At 45.6% G+C, this 25,758-nt stretch overlaps 1 protein-coding gene across 1 annotated transcript; it reads left to right on the top strand.

The window, feature by feature from the left end:
• The first annotated feature begins 1,340 nt into the window (after nt 1-1,340).
• ZNF235 (zinc finger protein 235) lies at nt 1,341-17,509 on the top strand. The gene is given in 6 exon segments (XM_052656216.1): nt 1,341-1,366; nt 3,732-3,797; nt 7,555-7,681; nt 8,505-8,600; nt 14,801-16,748; nt 16,750-17,509. Coding segments are annotated over 5 exon segments (2,340 nt in total). The 5' UTR covers nt 1,341-1,366; nt 3,732-3,782; the 3' UTR covers nt 16,904-17,509.
• Nucleotides 17,510-25,758: the final 8,249 nt, after the last annotated feature.

The following is a 25,758-nucleotide window of genomic DNA, read 5'->3' as shown; positions in this document are numbered from 1 at the left end:
GACTTTATTGGGAAGGGATGCCCAGGTGAAGAGCAGGCAGCTAAGGGAACCCAGGAGGACTGCTCTGCCACGTGGCTCTCAGTCTCGGGTTTTATAGTAATTGAGTTAGTTTCCAGATTGTCTCTGGCCAATCATTCCGACTCAGGATCCTTCCTGGTGGTGCTCGCATCGCTCAGCCAAGATGGATTCCAACCAGAAGGATTCTGGGAGGTTGGTAGGACATGTAGACTGGAGTCTCCTCTCTCCTTTTGACCTTTCTCGAAGTCTTCTGATTGGTGGCAGCTTGTTAGTTCTGCACTCCTTCCCAGGACCTCCTGGTCCTGGTAACTCGTGCAAGTGGTTACTCTGATGCCTGGCCAGGGTGGGTGGTTTCAGTCGGTGGTTCCTCTAACAATACCAACCCCCAGCTGGTTGGTGACCCCTACCTTTCTTCCTACAATTTACTGTTTATATTAACATAACTAGTAAGTTTTATTGGCATGCCTTTATTATTCCAAAAGATTCCTGCCCAAGTAAATGGCTTGAGTTTTAGAGAAACTTCCAAAGCACCCATCAACTCTTCCATCTCGTTTAAAGAGAGCATCAACAATTTCAGCTGTAGTTTCTTCACCTTACAAAAATCGTTGCTGCTCCCACCAGTCCTGGACTACAGCATCATGACCGTCAAGCAATCCCATTCCTCTTCTGCACTGAAAAACCCGCCTTAAATCGAACTTCCAATTATCAGTAAATTCCAAACTTGTCTTCCGGGCTCTCTGCACACTGCCAAGGTGCTGAAGGTCTGTGGAGGCGTTCTCCCTTACCACGGTAAGCAATAAACTACGTTTTTGTCTCATTAACAAATTTTGCTGCTGATATTTGGGGAGCCAGAATTCGAAGCAAGTGAGAAATCCGGTGTTCCATAAGTTCTGTGCTAGGCAGCCCAGCGTAGGTTACTTTTATATTTCCCATTTCTTAGTCTATCTTTTGTCTTCCCTAAAAAAATTGTTTTTTAGTTTATTTTCGTAGCGCCAGCTTCACTTTTCTCTTATACTGCCGCATTTTTTTTTTAAATCGCATTTACAGTTATTCAAAAATCTACCTTGCTTGCATTATTTTCTCATGAGTTTTAAGAACTGAATAAAACAGAAAGGAATTTGACAGGTCCAGCACCTGCGACTTTAAATCCAAACCCTCTATAGTCAAAACCCAAGACAGCTGGTGGGAAGCAGGGGCGAACTTCATTCTAGGAAATGTAGTCCAGGAGTTGCGTGAAATCTGAGACGCTTGGTGGGGATTCTGGGAAGTGTAGTCAGGGAACGGTGTGTAGCCCAAGGCACTTCCGCTTTGGGAAGGCCAGGTTGGGGCCGAGATTGCTTCCCGGGAGGTGAGTTAACCCAGCGGCCCTGCAATCCTTGCCGGCCGTGTGGGGCCAGCAGAGACCCGGTCCTCGCTCCTCGCTCCTGGGGCAGGGAATCCTCGGCGATCGGCGGGGAGCGGGAGGGGGCCGCGGCGCTCCCCTGGAGTCGCGAGTTGCAGGCGGGCTCGCGTCCTGCGTCGAGTTTGAGGGTCTCCCGCGCTCTCTGCTCCCCCAGCCCTCCTCGGGGAACCAGGGGCCAGCTCTGTCGCTTTCTTGGGCAAATTATTGAGCGGCTTGTTTAACCTCTCTGCCCATTTCCTCGGGTTCGTTCCTTCGAAGTGGTGGTCTTTTGAGGATTGAGATGATATTTGAAAAGATTAATAACAGTGCTGAGTACGGTAAGATATTGGATGTTACCATAAAGTCCACTAAACACTCAGGCGCCCTGTTGTTTGGGAAGTTCCTGCGAGCCGGGATAGGGTCGGAGCTCCAGCTGCAGCCCCGTTGTCCTTTCCCACGTCACTGACCGTGGGTTTGGTCCTGGATTCCTGGACTCTTTCTGGACACTTGTTTAGGAAGAAAAGTTGTTTTCAGCTGGATTCGGGGAAAAGTCCTCTGTGGTTTATCCCAGACAGAGAAATTACAACAGCGGAGTCTGGCTGATGGTTTGTCAAAAGCGGGTAGAGAGACCAGGTTGGTGGAAGGTAAAGTTTGCTTTATTTTGGATGCTGACAAGGAGGGGAACACCTGTCGGAAGACTGAGTATCCCCACCCTCAGTCAGTGGGCAAGAGCTTTTATAGACGGAGGGAGGAGGGGACGACCTGCAGTAACAGCACAGGCAGCTGTGAGTCATCTTGAAACTGGTCATCAGTGGTCTGACTGGCATCATCTTAGTTGTTTTAGGTACAGCTAATCTTCAGTTCCCCAGTACTTTGGCCACCTCATGCGAAGAGCTGACTCATTGGAAAAGACCCTGATGCTGGGAGGGATTGGGGGCAGGAGGAGAAGGGGACGACCCAGGATGAGATGGCTGGATGGCATCACTGACTCGATGGACGTGACTCTGAGTGAACTCCGGGAGTTGGTGATGGTCAGGGAGGCCTGGCGTGCTGCAATTCATGGGGTCGCAGACAGTCGGACACGACTGAGCGACTGAACTGAACTGAACCTTCAGTTCCAGGGTTGGCTTGTTCCCATTTCTTTGAGGCCAGTTCTTGGGATGGCAGCTTACGTCATGGCCACAGTCTGGTCATCGTGTAGTTAACTTGTCCCACCTGGTGGAGGTTTCAGTAACTAGAAGACAGCTCACAGGATACGGCTCAGAATGTTATCTATAGCCGCTGAGAAGGAGCTAAAGGACCTTGACTGTGCTTAATGACCAAACTATTACCATTTGGTCTCCTTGGACTGTTTTCCCTTTTTTTCTGCATCTTCTCACTTCTCTGATTAAATGTATTCTTTGGCTAAAGTTTTTCTAGACAAAAGGCAGGCTGAGACTATGTGGGGGAGGAACCATAGGGCCCGGCTTCATTTCAAAATGATCCTGCTCACAGCTTAGCGCAGTGCCTGCAGCCCAGCCAGCCTTAATTGAAAAAAATGCCTAGTATTGTTTAACAACCCTGTGTCGTTAATTTAAATAAAATATGATTTCTTAATCTTAGGTTTTTATTAGTCATTGTTTACCTTCATGCATATTCTAGAAACTTAGTTGAGTGCCTCCAGCTTAACAACACATGCAAGTAGTTAAGCTTATTAAAGAGGAAAATTCCTTGACCATTTAACCTTCACTAACAACAGCACAAATCACCTGTGAGACCACTTGTCCGAATTACTTTTTTCTGAAAGTGAGGGAAACTCAAGAGCCATCATCTGTGAAGTCTGTTTCCTAAGATCTGTCTTCTCTGAAGCAGATTCACAAAGGAAGTTTTATGAGCCTTAAGAGGACCTCCTTGTCGGAAGCTGCAGGAAACAGGGAGTTAGGGCACTGTTGTGCCCATTTGTTTACAAGCAGACTGGATGGAGGTACAGAGAGACTAACAGCCTGCTCAAGGTTTATGCGACTAGTAAGGGGAAAACAAGCAGAAAGGCCTGGATCCCGGGCATTTTGGCCCCATTAAGTTGTTGGTGCCGCCTCATTTCCTCTGACAGCCAGCCTCAGGAATACCCTGGGAGCTTACAAGCAACACTTAGGGTAGGGCTGTTTCCGGATTGTTCATGAACTCAGGCAGCTGGCCAAGGGGGCCCAGGGGAGCTGGTATCCAGCTCCGTTCTCACGGGATTATGTCACTGCAATTGCCGAGAGAAAGGGGACCCTCTTCCTGATCACATTTAGCCCCACGTGCACCAGCCATCCCGGCAGCTGTCTCACCGTGCTTTCTTTCCCTTCCCCAGTTTTGCCTTCCCAGAACTCGGCCTTTCCCCAGAAGGAAGAGGGAGAAAAAAATGACCAAACTCCAGGTAAGTCGGGTATGCCTTTCTGTTTCCTAAAATGACATCTCATTTCACAAAGACTGGACATGTTTTTCTCCTGCTCAGGAAAGGTAAGAAGGAACCAAAGGCACCTGAGGAACTGTGTGACGGGCCCTTGCTTTTTATTTCCAAATAATGGTGTGAAAATATTTTTTTAAAAAAATACCTGTTTGGCTGCATCAGGTCTTGGTTGCATTACGTGGGATATTTTGTTGCAGGACAGTCTCTAGTTGTGGCTCCCGGGCTTCAGTACTTGTGACCCACGGGCCTAACTAATTGCACCACGACATGTGGGATTTTAGTTCCCCAACCAGGGATCAAACTGGAGTCCCTTGCATTGCAAGGTAGATTCTTAACCACTGGACCACTAGAGATGTCCCCAAAATTAATATTTAAAAAAAATAAAAAATAGCTCCTACATTATAAGCATGTTTACAAGTCAGTTTTCATCTTCCCACATTCCTTTTCATTTGTATTTACATGTACAGTTTCGTGATTATAGTTTCAGTACCGTTTTGGATTTTTAAAATTTTATTGTATAGCACCTGCAGCTTAAATGGTCACGTCGCTTTCCATAATTTACTTGATACTTTACCCTGTTGTCCATATTTATGTGGCTAATGAATTTTACTGGGCTTCTCTGGTGACTCAGTGATAAAGAACGCACATGTAAGGCAGGAGACTTGGGTCCGACTCTTGGGTTGGGAAGATCCCCTGGAGAAGGAAACAGCAACCCACCCCAGTATTCTTGCCTGGAGAATCCCATGGACAGAGGAGCCTGGCAGGCAGCAGTCCATGGGGTTGCAAAGAGCTGGACATGACTTAGCAACTAAACAGCAACAATGAATCTTACCATTTCAAAATGTTTGCAGTGACAGTTTTCCTACCTACAACCTTTCTTCCCAAACAGGAATTCTGAGTGCTCTGCCATTTTCTTTCTAAAATTTTCAGAGCTCATTTTTCTCATGGGGAACCTCAAGTTTTGTGGCTAAAATGTCTAAAATATGGTTTGGTGTAACAGAATCCAACTGATACTGAACTCAGAGAAAATAGTTTTGTCTTCAGACAAAAAGAACTAGAGCTTTTTTTTTTTTTCCCCTCCTTTGAGTAATTTATTTATTTGGCTGTGCTGGGTCTTAGCTGCAGCATGTGGGATCTAATTCCCTGACCAGGGATCAAACCCTGGCCCCCTGCATTGGGAGTGTGGAGTCTTAGCCACTGAACCACCAAGGAAGTTCCAAGAACTAGATTCTGTAATTCTAAGTTACATATGTATGTACTATAGTTAAGTGTCTGTTTTATTCATTGCCGTGTGAGTATATCTTAGAGGGACACACTTGAGTTTGGAAAGTCTAGGAGCAGGAGGGACTCACCAGGCATTTACTCTGTGGAGCAACTGTGTAAGGATATGTGTGTGTGCTCAGTCACGTCCGACTCTTTGCGACCCCTGGACTGTAGCCCCCCAGGCTCCTCTGCCCATGAATTTTTCCAGGCAAGAATACCGGAGTGGGTTGCCATTTTCTTCTTCAGAGGATCTTCCCAACCCAGGGATTGAACCCGAGTCTCCTGCATTGGCAGGTGGGTTCTTTACCATAGATGCCCTGTATAAAGATACAGCTGCAGTTTAACAAACAGATGTGTGAGCTTTCAGTTTCCTATTAAAATCCGCTCAGTCCCCAGCTGACACTAGAGTTTCCATTGCCCAGGCTAGGTCTTTTCAGGAGTTGGATGAGGGTAAATGGAGAGAGCCAGGAGAAGAGACCGCTCTATCCTGGGCCCTGAGGCTGAGTCGTGTAGACACCTGGCAGGGCCGATGGCTGGAGGACTCCAAAAATAACACTCCCCTCACGTCCTGCCTTTTCTTAGTGCCTGTCTCTTCTTTGCCTGATGGGCCAACTAGTTGTTTAATATATCAGTGCTGAGGACTCCAGTCGGAACAAATGCAGAGATGAGCGAAGCCTTTAGGGAAACAGTCTCATTTGTTTATCTATGGCTCTGCTAACTCTCTTTTGTTGCTGCCTGCAGGCGGTGAACAGGCTTCTCAGTGCTGTGGCTTCTCAGTGCTGTGGCTTCTCTTGTGGAGCATGGCCTCTGGAGCTCGGGCTAAGTAGTTATGGTGCAAGGGCCTAGTTGCCCCGCAGCATGTGGAATTTTCCTGGAACAAGAATCGAAACTGGGTCCCCTGCGTTGGCAGGCAGATTCTTTTTTTCTTTTTTAAAAAATATTTTGTGCTCTGCTCAATCGCTCAGTCATGTCTGAGTCTTTGCGGCCCTGTGGTATGTTACCTTATTTACTGGCCTTTGCTGCGCTGGGTCTTTGCTGCGTGCGGGCTTTCTCTAGCTGCGGAGAGCGAGGGCTGCACGGGCTTCTCACTGCGGTGACATCTCTTGTTGCAGCGCAGGGGCTGTGGGCACATGGGCTCAGTAGTTGTGGTGCCCGGGCTTAGTTGCCCAGAAGCATGTGGGATCCTCTTGGACCAGCGATGGAACTCCTGTCCCCTACCTTGGCAGGTGGATTCTTTTTTCTTTTTTTAACTGAAGGATAAGTGCTTTAGAGTATTGCATTTGGCAGGTGATTCTTAACCCCTGGGCCACCAGGGAAGTCCCCAGAGGTGCATATTTTTTGATAGTGCAGTTGCCACTTCTTGGGACTTAACCTAAGGAAATATCCAGACAGGTTGGCTGAGATCTATATGAAAATATGATTGATTGTTTTTGCAGCATCTTCAATATTCTTAAATTTTTGTATCATCTATTTGGAATGATTAAATGTATTTTTCACTTGTGCGAAGTACCAGGCAGACACAAATAATGATAATAGGAATAGTGGTGGCTGACATTTGTTGAGTACTTATTTAATGACACATGTCAGATACTATCCTAAATCTTTTGCATATTCTCATTTAATCCCTTCAAGTACCCTATGGTGAGTTGCCTTTAAAAAAAAAAAAAAAAGTATTTATTTATTTATCTGGCAGCATTGGGTCTTAGTTGCAGCATGTGGGATCTAGTTCCCTGACCAGGGATTGAACCTGGGCCCCCTCTATTGGGAGTTCTGACTTAGCCACTGGACCACTGGGGAAGTCCCTGATGATGTTCTTTTGTGCAGATGAGGAGACTGAGGGATTGAAAAGTTAGGTGACTTGTCCAAGACCGTAAAGTTAGAAGTGGAGCCGTAGAGTGTGAACTGAAGCACTCAGTCTCCAAAACCTGTGTTCTTCCCCTTGGCACTGAATGCTGCTGCACTGATACCCACGCTCCTGAGACAGAATGAACTATATGCCTGCCTCCACTCGGGGTACTGAAGGCTGGTTAGATGGGCAGGCATTGACAAAACTGTGGTACCACCCACTCAGAGAAGGAGGTGGGCACTGTTAAATACTATTGGGAGCCAATGAACTCAACATTTTCTACAAAATGTGGCACTTTCAAGTTGTAAAATGCATATGTATACCATGATTGAGGGACGACAATTCTAGAGACACGACTATACAAAGGGTGCCGTGTTGCGTGCACGGAAGGTTTTAGAATTTTTCCTTTTCGTTCCTTCCTCCAGCATCCCCCTACTACCCCCGCGTCTCTAGTGTGACTGTGGAAGGGGAAGAGGAGACCATCTCCTAAAAGGAGGTTCAGGTCACTTAGAATCTGGAACAGCTTCCCACGTGTCTCCTCCACCGTCTCCGTGCTGCCCTTCCCTCAAAGGCAGTTGGTCGTAGGACTGAGGCTACATGTGTTTGGTGTCGTAGGAGGCATTGACCTTCAAGGATGTGGCTGTGACCTTCACCGAGGAGGAGCTGGGGCTGCTGGACTTGGCCCAGAGGAAGCTGTACCGAGACGTGATGCTGGAGAACTTCCGGAACCTGCTGTCCGTGGGTGAGGATGGCGCCCTGTGACTTGGCATCACCCCCGTAGGGTTCCCTACGTTGGCACTACGGACTTTTGGGGCCAGGTGATCTGTCGTGGAGACTGTCCTGAGCATTTTAGGATGTTTAGTAGTGTCCCTGGCCCTCTGCCCACTACTTCAAGACTTTGGGACTCCTCAGAGACCAGTTTTCCAGTCCCTTTGGAAAACACAGAGACAAAATGTTCCTGGTCTTTGTTCCAAGGTAAACATTAGTCTTTTGTAAATGAATTGTGTGAACAGTTGAGCTTGACTGCACCTGGCTCCTTATTTCATATTATAGCTTGCTTTTTTTAAATCCCAAATTTAACCCTCCTTGAAACTTCCCCAGGTGGTCCAGTGGTTAAGAATTCGCCTTCCAATGAAGGGGGTGCGGGTTCAATCCCTGGTTGGGGAGGTAAGATCCTACATGCCTTGCAGCCAAAAGAAAAAAAAAGCACCCACACAAAACCCTTTCCTATTATCTTTTGTAAACTTGTGGGTCCTGATCCATTGGTGCATCATGAAATTAGTAAATTGCGTTAGCATTGTTAGAATAACGTAGAATAAAGTAGCACCATCAGAGCCCCTCGGCCAGAATGGTGCGCGTTGCAGCAGTAACTGCGGTGCTTGCAGTAAGGAGTCCGTCTACCACGGATGTGATGACCACGAGACCCAGGCCGTGCTGGCTTTATTTCAGAGGTTTTTGTGGGGTAGTCACTGAGGAGACGGTATGTATTTCTCACAGTGGTCTGATGGAAAATGTTCATCATGGGATTGGAACCAGAATTGTTCAGTACTTTCCTTTTTTCTCAGGGCACCAGTCCTCCAAGCCAGACATGATATCCCAGTTGGAGAGAGAGGAGAAGTTCTGGACGACAGAGATCCAGCCCCAGAGAGGAGGGCATTCAGGTGAGCACCGCGAGGCCCGGCCAGTACCCGGCGTCTGTGGAGCATCTGTGTCTTCTCCACGCAGCAGCCAGAGAGGCCCTTTGAAACGCGCAGGCACCTCACAGTCCCGCGCTCCGCCCCGCCCCCAGCCCCCACTCCACTCGGAACAAAGGCCGACGTGTTTAAGGGCCGCTGCGCTCCCCTCCCGTCGCACCCCTCCCACGTCCTCTGCTCTCACATCCGAGGTTTATGTTTCTACACGAGGACCCTTTCCTCTGGCCAGAAGGCTGCTAGCCCGCAAACCTCCGACCCCTCATCCTCTGCTGAGTTTGTCTCACCCACGGCCTTCCCTGGCCACTCCTTTTACTTTTAATTCATTGGTTTTTTTTTTTTTTGGCTGCGCTGTGCAGCATGTGGGGTCTTGGTTTCCTGACCAGGGATGGAACCCAAGCTCCCTGCAGTGGAAGCAGAGGATCTTAACCACTGGACCACCAGCGGAATCCCGAGATTCTGTATGAGTTTTCGGATGAATTTTCCTGTTTCGGTGTTGGGAGTTTTGACAAGGATTGCGTTGAATCTGTCGATCCCTCTGGGTAGCTCTGGCAAAGCAGTATTAAATCTCCCCATCTGTGGACCAGCATTTCACCTCCTTGGTTCATTCCTAAGTGTTTTATTCTTTTTGACGCTATTATAAATGGAATTTTTTTCTTTGTTTTCAAATTGTTCATTGAGGATAGAAATGCAACTAATTTGGGTTTTTTTAATTGCAGTATAGTTGAGTCACAATGTTGTATTTTCTGTTGTAAACAAAGTGATTGAGATACATATACACACATTCTTCCATTCTGTTTTCTACAGTGGCTAGAAATGCAACCTAATCTTTGTATGTTAACATACCCTGCTGCTTTGCTGAATTCACTTATTGGTTTTAGCAGTTTTTTCTGTGTGGAATCCATATTCCCAGCCAGGCAGCCAGTCATCTTACCCTCTCTGCCCCTCTTTCCGGTGCTTAAACAATTACATGGCCTCAGTGATGTTTTCTACATTTCAAATGTGACATTTATAGAAGTTACAGATTTTGCAGCTGGGTCAACAGGGAGGGTCTGTGTAGGAACAGAGAAGAAATTACAGAAATGAACCTTCTGCCATTCTAAGTTTAATTTGCGTAATTTGGTATTACTCTTGTCTTTAGTATTATAAGAAGCACCTTGTGAATTCCCTGGTGGTCCAGTAGTTAGGACTGCGTGCTTTCACTGCCAAGGGCCCAGTTCATTCCCTGGCCCGGGAACTAAGATCCCACGAACCTCGCAGTGCTACAAGAAAAAGCACCTTATGCATTCAATCCTTGGAATAGTCCTGACCACCTCGGTGGTTATCTGTTTTTTATGGGGTGAAACTTATGCCTTAGAAAATGTCACATAGCTTGTCAGTGGGTGAGTCAAGGCTTAAAGCCTGTTAGCTCTTAGTAGAGGCACTGACATAAAACCTGTTAGCACTTCCATGGACCCCTAAGCTACCTGTTAGCCATCTTCTGGCAAGTGCAGCATCTACTGCAGAAGTGGAAGAATCTCAAATGCATAATACAGAAAATTAGTTAATTCTAAAATTGTGAACTTGATTAAGGTAATCATATACAAAAGCACCACCCTGAGGGTTTACATGATAAAAATGAGTTCAGTTTTAACACCTATCTTTTTTTTTTAAACCCCGCCAGAGAATTTCCATCATCGTGTCTTCTGTTTGATTTCTTTCATCAGTGTCTTACAGTTTTCAGAGTACAGATCTGTTTCCTCAAGTTTTTCATTCCTAGATATTCTGTTCTTTTTGATGCAGTGGTAAATGGGAATTTCTCTTTCCGATCTTTTGTTGTCAGTGTAGTAGGAATGCAAGAGATTTGTTGTATTAATTCTGTCTCCTGCAGCTTTACCGAATTCATCGGCGAACTCTAGCAGTTTTCTGGTAGCATCTTTAGGATTTTGTGTGTATGGCATGGAGTCATCTTAAGCCAGGTGGCTCCTTAGTGATCTTCTGTACCTGCATTTCCGCTTCTCTGAAAGTGTTAACCCAGGTGCAGCGAGTGGTGCTGGCCACGGCGCAGACACCACCTCACTCAGCCGGAAGATAATCAAGGGCTGTCCTGACAGGCAGGCTTCTCGGGTGGCTCAGTGGTTAAGAATCTGCCTGCTGAGCAGGAGATGCGGGTTCAGTTCTTGGGTCGGGACGATCCTCTGGAAGAGGAAATGGCAACCCACTCCAGTATTCTTGCCTGGGAAATCCCATGGACAGAGGAGCCTAGCGGGCTACAGTCCATGGGGCCGCAAAGAGTCGGACACAATTAAGCAACTACACAACAATCCTATTGGCAGCAGCCTTGACCAGAAGGTCCATATGTTTCTCTGGGCAGCTAGTGTCATAGCAACAGAACCTGCAGTCTCTTCAAGAACTAAGGTTTCTGATCACAGCCTCACTTATATCTACTCTTAATCAGGGAAGTAGGGCCCTGCCCAAGAAAGCGGACCCTGAATCAGGAAAAGCCTCCCGGTAGGCCCTTTCTAGAGCAGGTCGGGGGGCATGGTTATGTAACTGACCAGCATTACCCAGCTGTGTGCCCCCATGGAGGCATCCACAGGCCTGAGGAGCATAATCACCCCAGAGAAAGAGGAGCCTTGTCAGGGCACAGACTGCTGTGAAGATGGCACTGATGGTGGATTCATTTGTAGGAACTGGTATCTGTTTGTCATTCAGACCAGGGGTCTGTTAACTTTTATTTAAGGCTAGGAGAAAATCTATTCTGAATTCCAGGCATTACCCCCTTAGCTGTGGCCTGGGGGATGCAAGTGAGGGTATAATCACAACGCCGGAGTAAAGAACAGGATTCATGCTTAGTTACAGCCTGGATCCGGCATCTCGGGCTGAGGCAGTTGTCTACCCTGGTGTCAGCTGCCTCAAGCCTGTATCACTGTGGTCGGAAGGTCCCCAGCGTACCTTCTAGTTTCCCCGAAGCGTCAGTGGACAAGCGCGCTTGGTGAGGCCCTTTCTGAAGGGGCTTGAGGGGTGCTTTTCTTCTTCCTGATTCCAAATCAGAAGGTGGGAGAAAATTGGAAGCGTTAATTTGAGTCAGAGTTAGATATTTGAGGAAACTTTCAAATTCAGGATCCAGGCCAGTTTACAGATAAGTGAAAAGAGCTCCAAGACAGTTAGCAGGAGTAGAATCTAATAGCCACCAAGGTAAAACCATTTTTTTTCTTTATAATTACTCCCCCGCCCTTTTTCCTTTAACCAAAGATGATTGCAGTAAAGCTCATTTGTTTGTGTTAAACTTGGCCTGATTGTTTATCTAAGCACAGCAGGAAAGGTGACTGATCACATTAAATCTTTTCTAAGATTGCTTTCCTGGAAGCCTGAAAGCCAGGTACCAGCTCAGCTGCTCCAAGCAGTTCCTTGAAGCTGTGGGCACGTCCAAGTCTACACCTGTCCCTCAAATACGATATTCCAGCCAAGCCTGGGTAAACAATGGTGTTTCAATTTGTGTCCTGTCACAAGGAGAACAGATTCTTACTGAATTTATGTGAACAGATATACTGTCTGGAAAATAAGGATAGTCACTGAGAGTGCCTGAATTCTGGAACGATCAGTTAAGGATAAAAAAGAGATGTCTTGGGGCTAGATGTCCAATGGCTAAGACTCTGCTGTCCATGCTGGGGGCCTGAGTTCAATCCCTGATCAGGGAATGAGATCCCACATGCTGCAGGAAAGAGCTCACGAGCTGCAAAGAAAACCTGGTGCAACCAAAGAAATAAGTTTTTTTTAAAGGAGATGTCTCATCTTTGCTAACAAAAGTATATTTTACCAGATTGCTGTAAGTCATAGGTAACCTAAGAGAAAAGGTCTCTCTAAATCTGGAAAAACAAGAAACATCAGAGCATCCTCCCCAGCCTCTGTTGTCCCATAATTAACACTTAATTCTGCTTGAATTTGTTTTTCCATTAATTCTTTCAACCTTGCCTGATGATTGAGGTCAACAGGGCAGCGATCCTCCCAAGAAGTTCGTAGGGTTTTCATGCGATTTGCCCGGTTGATGTGGGTGCCTCGATCACTGGAGACTGGAAGGTGCACCCCAAGCAGGAAACAGTCCCTAGCAGTTTCTTTGCGCCATGAGGACTCTGGTCTTGTGGCCGGGAAAGGCTGTACCACCTGGAAGACGTCCCGCCTAGGGACCCACAGTGAGGGGCCCTTGAATGAATCCCTGCTGCTGCCGAGTATTCAGAGGATCCGCAAAGAGCAGGTCTGAGGCCTCTAGGGACAAAGGTGGTTTCACTTTTTCTTTTAAATTTTTTTAAAATGAGGTAATTAACATTAATTTCAGATGTACAACATAATGAATCAACATTTGTATACATGACAAAATGATTGCGTCTAGGTAACATCCATCACCACATATACTTAGAATTTTTTTTTCTTGTGATGAAAACTTTTAAGGTCTCCTGTCTTAAGTCTCCTCTCAGCGACTTTCAAATACGCAGTACAGTATTATAACTGTAGTTACCAGGCTGTACAGAGAGTTTTGACTTACACACACTTTAAGAGTTTTTCTTAACTTTAAGAGTTTTTCTTAAATGCACTGTGGTGAGTGAAGGAATGCAGACACCAACAATGGGGTTTTCCAGGGAGCTGGAGAGGTCAAGCAGCCAGCTGGGGTTTTTCCTGGAGCCCTGACTATCCCTTGAATTTACACCCATTGTTCGGCATCTGCCTGATTCAGGAGCTGGCTGTTGCCAGGTGACAAGGACGTCAGGGTGGCAGAAGACTGGCATTGAGGGGTCACTCTCTACAAAAGCGGCGTGGACTTCATCCACACACACCACACTGTACAGATGCTGCTGCTGCCTTCGTGTAAAAGTCAGCGAGGGCGCTTCCCTGAGGCTCGGGTTCAGTCCTTTTGGTCTGAGCCTCAGTTCTGATGACAGACAATGTTTATAACATTTCATGTTTATAACATTTCAGGACACACAAACACAATTTCAGGAACACTTGCAGCATGTACCACCAGTCCCCAGAAACGGCGAGAACGATAGTGAACTCAGTGGTTCTCCCGACGCCGTGCCTGTGTTTCTTCTTGACCCAGAACACCCTCGGATGTTCTGCTTGGGGATCTTGTTGCTGCTACTGATCTTATACGAGACAGAATTCAATGGAGTAAATATGAAGATCTAAATGAACTTATTCATCAATTCATGAAGCATCCCGGGCTTGTTATGAACAATAAGACACCCATTTCACCCTTAGGACTCTGAAGCCATTTCAGGAACAGAGACCAAAATATTAGAACAAAGTGAAAAAACAAATATTAGCTCACCTGCATAGCACATAGTGTACAGGAATTGTATGTCCACTTTTTCAGAAGTGGTTTTTTTGATGCTATATAAATGGAGTTAATTCCATTTTCCAATTCTATTACATCTGAATATATTTTTGTATAATTTTTCTTTCTTGTGCAGCAAAAGTTTTGTTAAAGTGAAAACAGATAGAGAAAACTTCTGACACAGACCTCAGAAGGGAGCAGAAAGAGTGCCCCAGATTTTCATACCATCTTGTAGCCTGCGACGTTCCTCTATTCACCTATTCTAAACGCATTTTTGTATATTCCTAAAGACTTTTCTTTATGTAGATTCATAACCTTTGCAAATATATTCCTTTGCTTTCCTTCCCAATCTGTATGCCTCTTGCTTCCTTCTGTCCAAATGCGGGTAGAGATTTTAGGGGGGTCCGCGTCCACACAATATGGTTACTGAACCAGGCATATTAACACCCACTTCTGTTGGGGGTGGGGTGCTCCTCTCATTCCTTTGGGCAAATCACGTGTGTTGGTGTCACCTGTCCGTGTCTGTCTGGGCTTCTAGCAGCTGTTTTTCAGTCCAGACCCTCTGTCTTCCTCGTCTGCATCCACCAAGGCACACCGCACTCTCAACTGATCCCAAAGAGCACATTTTAAATTTTTTTTTCTACTCCCCTGCCATACTTTTTTAAATTTGGCTTTTTGTTCATTGACGTTCTCTCGGTTTCTGTAGACCTTTGTTTTTCGGAACTCTGATGAAGGCATTTTCCCTAGTCTCCAGTGGCTCACTGAACGTTGCCACGGCGGGAGCAAGGGCCTGGTGCTGCCTGGCCCACCATCTTGGTGATGCCGTGCTCTCCTTAATTCCTTATTCTTTCCCTTTCAGGAGGCTGGAATCACGAGATGGGAACTGTTCAGGACACAGGAGTGAGGTGCCTTTCACGGGCAGAGCTTTCATGCTGGCAAATCAGGAGACACATTGTGAGCAAATCAACCAAAAGCCAAGACTCTGTGATAAATACTCAAGAGATGAGTTCTCAGTCCCTCAAACAACATAATTCCCCTGCAGGAGTGCCCACTCAGGCTTCCATGGAAGGCAGCTGTTTCGTGACTCTTATAGAGGATCATTCTGATATTATTGAAAATCAAGAATTTCCAGCTGGGAGAGCTCCGAATTCCTGGAGTAAACTCTGTCTGAGCGAGACACAGAATTACCAGAGGGGTTGTCAGCTGACTTCCATGAAGAACAAGATCTGTATGTTTGCTCCATGTGTTGACTTTTTCCCATGTATCTCCCCCCACCACGATGACCACACGGTGCCCCAAAGAGAGAAGGCTCAGGGCATCAGAGAGTGTGGTAAAGACCTCCTCAAGGCATCACCACTAGCCCAGCGAAGCATCCTTGAGGCTGGACCGAAAGCCTACCCGTGCAATGAGGATAAGAGAGGACTCAGTGACCGTGCCAGCCTGGAACTTCATCAGCTGCTACACTTAGGCGGAAAGTCCCCGACCCACAGGACGCCCAAGAAGGACCCAGGTCACGGCTCAGCACGCCCCACTCCGCTGGGCGCCCTCCCGGGGACGAAGCGCTACTGGTGCCGGGAGTGCGGGAAGGGCTTCAGCCAGAGCTCCAACCTGCAGACCCACCAGCGAGTCCACACCGGGGAGAAGCCCTACTCGTGCCACGAGTGCGGGAAGAGCTTCAACCAGACATCGCACCTGTACGCCCACCTGCCCATTCACACCGGGGAGAAGCCGTACCGCTGCGAGAGCTGCGGCAAGGGCTTCAGCCGGAGCACCGACCTCAACATCCACTGCAGGGTCCACACCGGCGAGAAGCCCTACAAGTGCGCGGCGTGCGGCAAGGGCTTCACGCAGAGGTCCCACCTGCAGGCCCACGAGAGGATCCACACCGGCGAGAAGCCCTACAGGTGCGCGGACTGCGGCAAGCGCTTCAGCTGCAGCTCCAACCTTCACACACACCAGCGGGTGCACACGGAGGAGAAGCCCTACAAGTGCGAGGAGTGCGGCAAGCGCTTCAGCCTGAGCTTCAACCTGCACAGCCACCGGCGCGTGCACACGGGCGAGAAGCCCTACAAGTGCCAGGAGTGCGGCAAGGGCTTCAGCTCTGCCTCCAGCTTCCAGAGCCACCAGCGGGTGCACACGGGCGAGAAGCCCTTCCGCTGCAGCGAGTGCGGGAAGGGCTTCAGCCAGAGCTCCTACTTCCAGGCCCACCAGCGCGTGCACACCGGGGAGAAGCCCTACAAGTGCGAGGTGTGCGGCAAGCGCTTCAACTGGAGCCTGAACCTCCACAACCACCAGCGCGTGCACACGGGCGAGAAGCCCTACAAGTGCGAGGAGTGCGGCAAGGGCTTCAGCCAGGCCTCCAACCTCCAGGCCCACCAGAGCGTCCACACCGGGGAGAAGCCGTTCAAGTGCGCCGCGTGTCCGAAGCGGTTCAGCCAGGCCTCGCACCTGCAGGCGCATCAGAGAGTCCACACTGGGGAGAAACCCTTTAAGTGTGGCACCTGCGGCAAGGCCTTCAGCCAGAGGTCGAACCTTCAAGTCCATCAGATAATCCACACGGGCGAGAAGCCCTTCAAGTGCGAGGAGTGCGGGAAGGAGTTCAGCTGGAGCGCGGGGCTCAGCGCCCACCAGCGGGTGCACACGGGAGAGAAACCCTACACGTGCCAGCAGTGTGGCAAGGGCTTCAGCCAGGCCTCGCACTTCCACACGCACCAGAGGGTCCACACGGGGGAGAGGCCCTACATATGTGACATATGTTGCAAGGGCTTCAGCCAGAGGTCACATCTTGTCTACCACCAGAGGGTCCACGCGGGAGGGAATCTATAGGGGTAGGGGGTGTGGAACTGACCTCAGTGAGAGCCCACCTCTTCATCTCTGTTGGAAAAGTCCCGTCCCAGGGGTCACGGGTGGTTCCTGTGGGCCTCGGAAGCTCCGAGGCATCTTCATGGGAAAGAAGTTGTAGAAAAGGCAGTGTTTGCAAGTTTCAGCTGGGAGGTGACCTCTTTGTAGAGAATGCATTCTATAAATAAGGTCCGTGGTTACACCAGAGCCCTGAATGCCCTCTCAAGATGGGACACGAGAAGAATCACTGCCCTTTTCCCAGGAGAGAAGGCTTATACATGAAGGTTTTATGGGCAGGGCTTGAACTAACTGAAGTACAGTGCAGACAGTCAATGCCAACTGCAGGGTGCCCTGCACTCAGGGCAGGTGTTCGTTGCCACTCCGTCTCTACCGTGTAGAACTGTGTGTGGCTTCTAATAGGTCCCCGGCGATTACTGAACCAAGTGGAGAAAAACCCTCTAATCAGGACAAATATTTGAAAATTCTAGTCCGTCCCCTCCCCTAAATTTGTAACAACATACTCAAGAGGAATCCTGCAAGTCGCCTTAATAAAATTAATTTCAGGAAACATTCATTGACACACAGAGAATCACATTAATACTGCCACACACAACAGTACAGATTTGGACAAGGCTTGTGAATGGCCACCAGCCTCCCATCCAGCTTCAGTCATATGTATAGAATTACCCACTGTGTGCAGTGTAATATTGAGTATCATTAGTTTGTATTTTATACACCAAAAAAGACATATTAGTCTAATAACATTACAATTTATATGGTTGGAAATTTTGTACCCTAACTTGTTTACAGTAGGGCTTTACTGTAACTGTTAAAAGTAGTCACTAGTGACAAAGAGTTTCTTAGTAAACTTGAATTGTTAATAATTGGTTTCTTTGCACTGTTTCCATTCAGGTCCTGGTCACAGTGTCTTTTCTACGCATGACCCTTCATCCACACTTCTTCAGGCAGTGTGTTTGGCAGAAACCAAGGGTATTGTTTGTCATGTTCCACCCAGTTGTTCCTTCCCTAAAAATGGGGTGGGGTAGACAAGAATGCTTTTGGATTTTGAGATTTCATCTACACAGCATTCTGTGTTCAAGGATTGAATGTCTTAGTAAAAGTGAACATTCACTGGTTAATATATGTCAAAGTACTCTGACCTGGCAAGTCCTAGCAGTAGGGGTTTTGCTTACACAAAGGAAGATTGTCTCACTCGTTCAAGGGGCCTCTCTGGTGGCCCAGAGGTCAAGAATCCACCTGCCGACACAGGAGATGCAGGTTCAATCCCTGAGTCAGGAAGATCTCCTGGAGAAGAAAATGGCAACCCACTCCAGTATTCTTGCCTGGGAAATCCTAGGGGCAGAGGAGATGGGGTCACAGAGTCGGATGTGGCTGAGCACGCAAGGAAGATTGTACATAAAGATGCTTATACTGATTTAAAAAGGGGGGGGGACAAAATACTGACATAAATATATTCTAATAATACACGGCCGTGGAAAATACATTACAGGTTGTGATGACAGGAGAAATGTTCCTGAGAAAACGAGGTGAGAGTCTCCCTGGTGTGGTCCAGGTCATTACAGGATGTGTATACCTAATGCTGTGATCATGGGCACGGAGAGGACCGGTGCAGAGGTGCTGACCAGCCCGCTACCCGCTTTGCTCCAGCAGAGGCTGCGATGGATTTTCTTTACCTTTTGGAAAAATTATTTTACAGTGACCATTACCCATTTTACCAAAGCAAGTAAAACTGGGACAGCAAGATTACCGAATGAGAATCCCTTCCAGCTGAACGTTAACCGCTTTATCTCACAGCATGTAAACCTGCGCCATGGATGTGCACAGAAGGGTGTTCACCGTTAGCATCACTGGTAGCAGCACACGCTGCATTCATCAGCTGGATCTAACAAAACAGTCTGGCTTATCCACGCGGTGGAATATGTTAACAGCATCAAATGGGAAAAGGTAGATTCAGTTACTGACATTAGTAGGTATGCAGAATATCCTGAGGAGAGTGGGCAGAGACAAAGAATTCTGTATGAAATGTTTCACATAACGCCCTCCTTTTAAGGGTAACTGGATCATATATAATGTCATACATATATGTCACAATAGAGATATATCACAGATACCTAAGGGCATTATTGTAAATTTTTAATTTTTTTGAAATTAAAGTGTTTTAGAGCATTTTAGTTCATTCTAAACACTCAGAAGAAAAATAGAAATCTCATATATACTTTTTGAGTAATGTGATTACAAGCAAACCTATTTATCGAACAGCGGCCTGAGAACCCAGGGAGCCTTGGCCTGTCCACAGATCTGCCTCTTCTCTAGCCTGACCACATCACTAACTGGACAGGACAAGGCACTCAGAGTCTGCTGAGAAAAACCAGCAGACGCACTATGGCCTTTGCTGATCTGACCGTCAAAGTAACAACGTCAGTCAGTCTGTAGAAATAGTCACAAAAGCCTGCCCAGGATCAAGGGGAGGGGATATGGACCCCACCTGAGGTGAGGAATGCCCAAGAATTACCAAACATAACAAGACTATCACACGTTGCTACAACACTTTCTAATCAACAGTTCATTCAGTTTCCACAGTTACCCTATATATACACATACACACACATATACATATATGTATGTATGTATCACATTTTCCCCCTATTTCTGGATGTAATCTTAAGCTGTGTCATAACCTGCATTTGATTGTCATGTTCTTTAGGCTTTAAATCTGCATCAGTTCCACAGCCTTTCTTTACCTTCCATGAAACTCGTCTTTTTGAAGAGCACAGGCTAGTTATTTTGTAGGATGTTCCTAAGTGGGGCTTTGACTCCTCACAATTGGATTCACATTAAACATTTGTCATGTGAGTGTTATGAATGATGCATAGTTCCCAGCGTGGTAGAACAGGAAACACAATGTATCTGTTACATTAATGATGGTGACTTTGGTCACTTGGATACACCGATAACTACTCGATTTCTCCAGCTATGAAATTGCCATTTGCCTTTGAAATTAATAACTAATCTGTGGGGAAATCTTTGGGACTGTGTAACCACCACCTCATCATGACCTTCACCTGCTAGTCTTTGCATTCATGAATATTCTTGGAATCAATTATTCCTGTGATGATGGCAAAGGATGGCTTTCTTACGCCATCATCCCTTTTATATTTAGCAGTTGGCTCTCTGCGGTTAGGAGAGCCTTCCCTCCTCCCCCATGTCTCTCCCTCAGTATGAACCCTCGTTTTCTGGCACAGTAGGGTCCTGGGTTTATCTTACTGTGTGCTGGAGCCACAGACTCTCCAGAGCCCTGAGTCCTTGGAGTGGGGAAACCACTCGTCGTTCTCATTGTTACTGGGGTAGCAGTCCTTTGTGTATGTGTGTGTAAATGCTGACACCTTCCATTTCAATTAAGTCTTTCCAGTCTTCCCCTATTCCATATCGACTCCTTTCTCCAACAGTCAGAAATTGGCTCCCAGTCAGTCTGTTTACTCATTTGTTCAGTCCTCCAAAATGCAGCTCTGCTGGAGAAGGGATAGGCTACCCACTCCAGAATTCCTGGGCTTCCCTGTGGCTCAGCTGGTAAAGAATCCTCCTGCAATATGGGAGACCTGGGTTCGATCCCTGGGTTGGGAAGATCCTCTGGAGAAGGGAAAGGCTACTCCAGTATTCTGGAGAATTCCATGGACTGTATAGTTCATAGGGTTGCAAAGAGTCACACAACTTTCCAAAATGAAGCAAGTACCTTTAGAGTTCCTAAACAATGTCACTGCAAAAAAACACACCTGATTGTGTGTCAAGGCAGATTCTTAACCAGGACCACCAGGGAAGTCCCTCTTGAGATATTTAAAGTGGGCTGTTTACCTCCTTGGAATTACACAGTAAATGCTTTTCAGCGTTCCATATTCTTCATGAAAGTCATTAATTCAACAATTTATGAAAAGAATTTATACAATAGAGTGTTTAATGTTTAATATTGGTTCATCAGTTGTACAAGTATACCACACTAATCCAAGATGTTAATAATGCGGGAAATGGGTGAGGAGAAGGACAGGGAGACAGGGTTCATAGGGACTCTCTACTATCTGCCTCTTTTTCTTTGGTAAACATAAGCTTTCTCTTTTAAAAAATCCACAAAATCTATTAATTAAAAATATAATAACCGAAGTGAGTTTGCCAGATTACTAAAAGAGCAGAATGGGAAAAGATGATCAGTGGTCTTCAAGATGGATTAATAGATGATCAAATCTGAAGAGCGCAGAGAAAAAATATCACAGAAAAATTGGAGAGAACCTCTGAAATCGGAGGGGCAATACAAAGGTATAATGTGCATGTATTTACATTCCAAGAAGGAGGAGGACGGCGACTGAGGCACAAAGGAATTTGGAAAAATAAAGACCAAAATGTTGCCCAATTCGGTGAAAGATGTAACTTTACAGATTCAAGAAACCCAGGGTGAAATGAACTTATCTATGACACAGAAACACAGAGAACAGACTTGTGGGTACCAAGGGGGAGGGGGTTGGTGGAGGGATGGCGTGGGAGGTTGGGATTAGCAGATGCAGACTATTAGACATTGGATGGATAGACAACAAGGTCCATAAACCGTAATAGAAAAGAACATGGAAAAGAATGTACAGTATACATGCATACGTACATACATACATGTATGTGTGTAACTGAGTCACAGCAGAAATGAACACATTATAAATCAACTAGACTTCAATATTTTTTTAAGAAGAGAACCTCAGTGCACTCCCAGTAGGAAAACCTGATCTATATACATTGTGGTCAAACTGATGAAAAGACAGAAGTCAAATCACGAAAGCAGCTACAGAAAAACTGATATTGCAGAGGAAAACAATGATTTAAGCGACAGCTGACATTTGAAAAAAAAGTGCCACACAGAAAAGAAATCTAGGGCAGGAAAAAGAGGAGCAATATCTTTAAACTGCTGCAAGAAAAAAAAAAAAATCAATCCTACCTTCAAAGAAAGCTTTCTTTCAGAATAAAGACAAAGACATTCAGATAAAGGCAAGCAGAATTCACTGCCGGCAGAACCACACCACAGGAAATGCTCGAGGAGTTTTTCAGGATGAACAGAAATGATGCTGGGGAAACATCTCCAGGAAATGCAGGAGGACACCAGGAGTGGCAAGCATGTGGATAAATGTAAAATATAATATTTTTTCTTAATTAATACACATATGACGATGTAAAATATATAGTATATATTGATGTAATACACATACAAATACACTATTTGCTTTAGATGAAATGACACAACAGTCACTCTAAGACAACGGAGAAAAGCTAGAAGAATTTTGTAGTCACCAAATTCCCTGTTAAATGATGCAGAAGTACAGCCAAAAAACCAGTAAATAATTGGAATGGAATCACTGAAATATCTTAAAGATACTGAGTTAGTCCAAAAGATAGCAGGAATGGAAAAATAGAGAAACAAAAATCAAGAGGAAAGTGAAAGAAAGTGAAAGTGAAGTTGCTCAGTCGTGTCCAACTCTTTGCGACCCCGTGGACAGTAGCCTACCAGGCCATGGGATTTTCCAGGCAAGAATACTGGAGTGGGCTGCCATTTCCTTCTCCAGGGGATCTTCCTGACCCAGGGATCAAACCCAGGTCTCCTGCATTGCAGACAGATGCTTTACCATCTGAGCCACTAGAAGAGGAAAGATCATAAATAGTAAAAGAATAGCCCCAAATATAACCACATAAATATATTAAATCTTAAGTACACAAAGGCAAGGACTGAATGTATTAAAAAGTAACTATATGCTCTCTTCTAGAAATGTACCTGAAACATCAAGAGACAGACAGAAAGTACATATAATAGTTTTTACCTGCTAATTCCAACCTCCCACTCTATCCGTTCTCCACTCCCCTTCCCCTTGGCATCCAAAAATCCATATGACTTTGCTCATAAGTGTGAGAAGGCTGGAGCATATGTTAATATTAGATGAAGTAGATTTCTTTTCAAAGATTCTTACAGAGCTAAAACAGGGAGTTTTTTACAACAATATAAAGGTCAATACATGAGTAACAAAATTGTTTAATGATTATGGAACAAATCACAAAAAGTTTTAAAATACATGAAGCAAAACTTTAAAAACTAAGGAAACAATTCAGAAAACACAGAGGTAAAGATTTTAACCTCTCTCCCAGAAAATTAGTACAACTAGACAAAAATCAGTTGAGACAGATATTAACAATATTAACCACGTCAATCTGAATTGATATTTATAGAACATGATACCCAAGAACAGGGCTTCCCAGGTGGCTTGGTGGTAAAGAACCCACCTGCCATTATAGGAGACACAGGTTCGGTCCCTGGGTCAGGAAGATCCCATGGAGAAGAGAATGGCGGGAAAAAAAAGAAAAGGAAACGGCAGCCTTCTCCAGTATTCTTGTCTGGGAAATCCCATGGACAGAAGAGCCTGGTGAGCTACAGTCCCCGGGGTGGCAAAAGAGTCGGACAAAACTTAGTGACCGAGCCTGCACACAGAACAGCAGAATACCAGTGACTGTTAACTGGGAGTTTAACAGAATAATTTGGTGACAAAAAAAGAGAACTATTAATCTGGGCATGAATTAACTTAGTCATTTTACATAAAGACCAAATCCACATCCCTTTGGTAAGACGTAATAACTTGTAGTTTAACAACGTTTCTTTCTTTTAAACCATTTTTGATGGTTAATCTTGACTAGATATTCCTAGAATAACAGCAGAATGATTTTTTGGATAATGAATCTCGAAAGTTTCATAAGAGAAAGGAAAAAAGAGAAAGCGAAACAAACAAAAAAAAGAGAGAGGGATCCAACTTCAGACAATTATGCAATTATACTGTGAAAGACTGGGAAGAAAGTTTAGATGTAGGAAAAAGATTCAGACGTAGACTCACTCAAAGGACATAATTCTGTTTGAGTTTAATTTGTAAATCTTAAGCCTGGTGTGCTGCAGTTCATGGAGTCACAAAGAGCTGGACACGATTTAGCTGCCTGAACAATACCACAGAAAGAGAAAACAAAACAAGACCAAGGCTTTTTAATGATCGACTTAGAAAAAGCAGTTACTCAGATCAACCAGGAGAGGGGGCTCGTTGATCATTTTTGTTTGGGTGCTATTTTTGTACCTGTTGAGGGAGTGTTTTGCACAATGGGCTTGGTTTTGCCTTGCTGTATGTATCATGGTAACAAAGTGGCCTTGTCTGATGTTGATTTTCTGTGCCGCTGTTTATGTTAAAGAGACTCTGCCCTTCAGGACCTTCCTCCTCAGGCCAGATCCTCTATAGTCTAAGAATGTCTCCAAGTGATGGCAGCTAGACACAAAGCGTGCCCACCACCTCAGAAGCCCACCAGGGCAAACAGAGTGAGGAAGGGAAAGAATTTTCTTGTTATTTAAGTCAGGGGCCCCCAGCCTCTGGAATCTGATGGTCTGAGGTGTAGCTGATGCATAATACACGTAAAGTGGTTGAATGATACTGAAACCATTTGCCCTCCTGTATCTCTGTCTGTGAAAAAACTCTTCCATGAATCTAGTCGCTGGTGCCAAAACAGGTTGGGGACCGCTGATTTAAATGCACACATATCTTCAATTTGCCTCTTGGCCCACAAAGTCTAAAATGTTTACTCTCATCTTCAGGTGACTCAGTGGTAAAGAATCTGCTTGCCAATGCAGGAGCCGCAAGAGATGCGGGTTCGATCCCTGGGTCGGGAAGATCCCCTGAAGGAGGAAATGGCAACCCACTCCAGTATTCTTGCCTGGAGAATCCCAAGAACAGAGAAACCTGGTGGGCTGCAGTCCGTGGGGTTGCAAAGAGTCAAACACGACTGAGCATGCACACACACACCTTTTCAGAAAATGTTTACCAATATTGGTCTCAGGAAGAAAAACTACTTCATTGTATCATTTCAATTGATACAGAAAAGGCATCTGACAAAATAAAACATCCAATAATGATAAAAAAAAATCTCTGCGCAAACTAGGGAAAGAACTTCAACTTGATAAAAGACATGGAGAAAACCCAACAGGTGACATCATACTTAATAAAGACTGAAGGCTTTTCCCATGTGACGGGACAAAGCAAGAGCGTTCACTCTCACCACTTCTATTCAAAATTGTACTGGAAGTCTTAGCCAGTACACCAAAGCAAGGGACAGAAAGGTATATAGATTGTCAAGGAAGAAATAATTATCTACCCAAGAAAATTCTAAGGAATCTACAAACACCTAGAATTTAGAAGCAGTATATCAAGGTCATTTAAGGCCAATAAATACAAAAACACAAATCAATTATATTTCAATATCCTGCCAAACTCCAAGAGAGAGTGAAGGAGAAGGAAGCCTGGCGTGCTGCAGTCCATGGGATCGCAAAGAGTCGGACATGACTGAGCGACTGAACAACAACTTTTTGCCTGGAGAATCCCAGGGACAGAGGGACCTGTTGGGGCTATAGTCCGTGGGGTCTCAAAGAGTCCAATTTTCACTTCCCTAGTAATGTATAATATTTCCACGCCCTAGCAATATACAAAATTTAAAAATAATGCCATTTACAATCTCTCCAAAGAATGAAATATTAGGTTAAATCTAACAACATGTAGAGAATTTGCGTGCTAAACATTACAAAGTACTGATAGAAAGAAACCAAAAAACACCTAAATAATTGAAGAGATGTACAGTGTTCATGAATTAGAATACTCAACACAGTAAACATATCAATTATCCCCAAATTGATTTACAGATTTAATGCAACATGAATCAAATTTCTAGCAACTTTTTTTTTTTTGCATCAACGCAAAGCATGCAGGACCTTAGTTCCCCGACCAGGGATTGAACCCACACCCCCTGCAGTGGAAGCTCAGAGTCTTAACCACTGGACCTCCAGCAAAGTCCCCCAGTAGCATTTTCTTAATACAGATTGTGTGCGTGTGTGTGTAGTTGCTCAGTGGGGTCTGA

The sequence above is a fragment of the Budorcas taxicolor genome, chromosome 18, assembly GCF_023091745.1.
Source record: "Budorcas taxicolor isolate Tak-1 chromosome 18, Takin1.1, whole genome shotgun sequence".
In the NCBI taxonomy this organism is placed as follows: Eukaryota; Metazoa; Chordata; class Mammalia; order Artiodactyla; family Bovidae; genus Budorcas; species Budorcas taxicolor.
The sequence above is the reverse complement of the archived record's forward strand: the minus strand, read 5'-3'. Positions and strand labels throughout refer to the sequence as shown.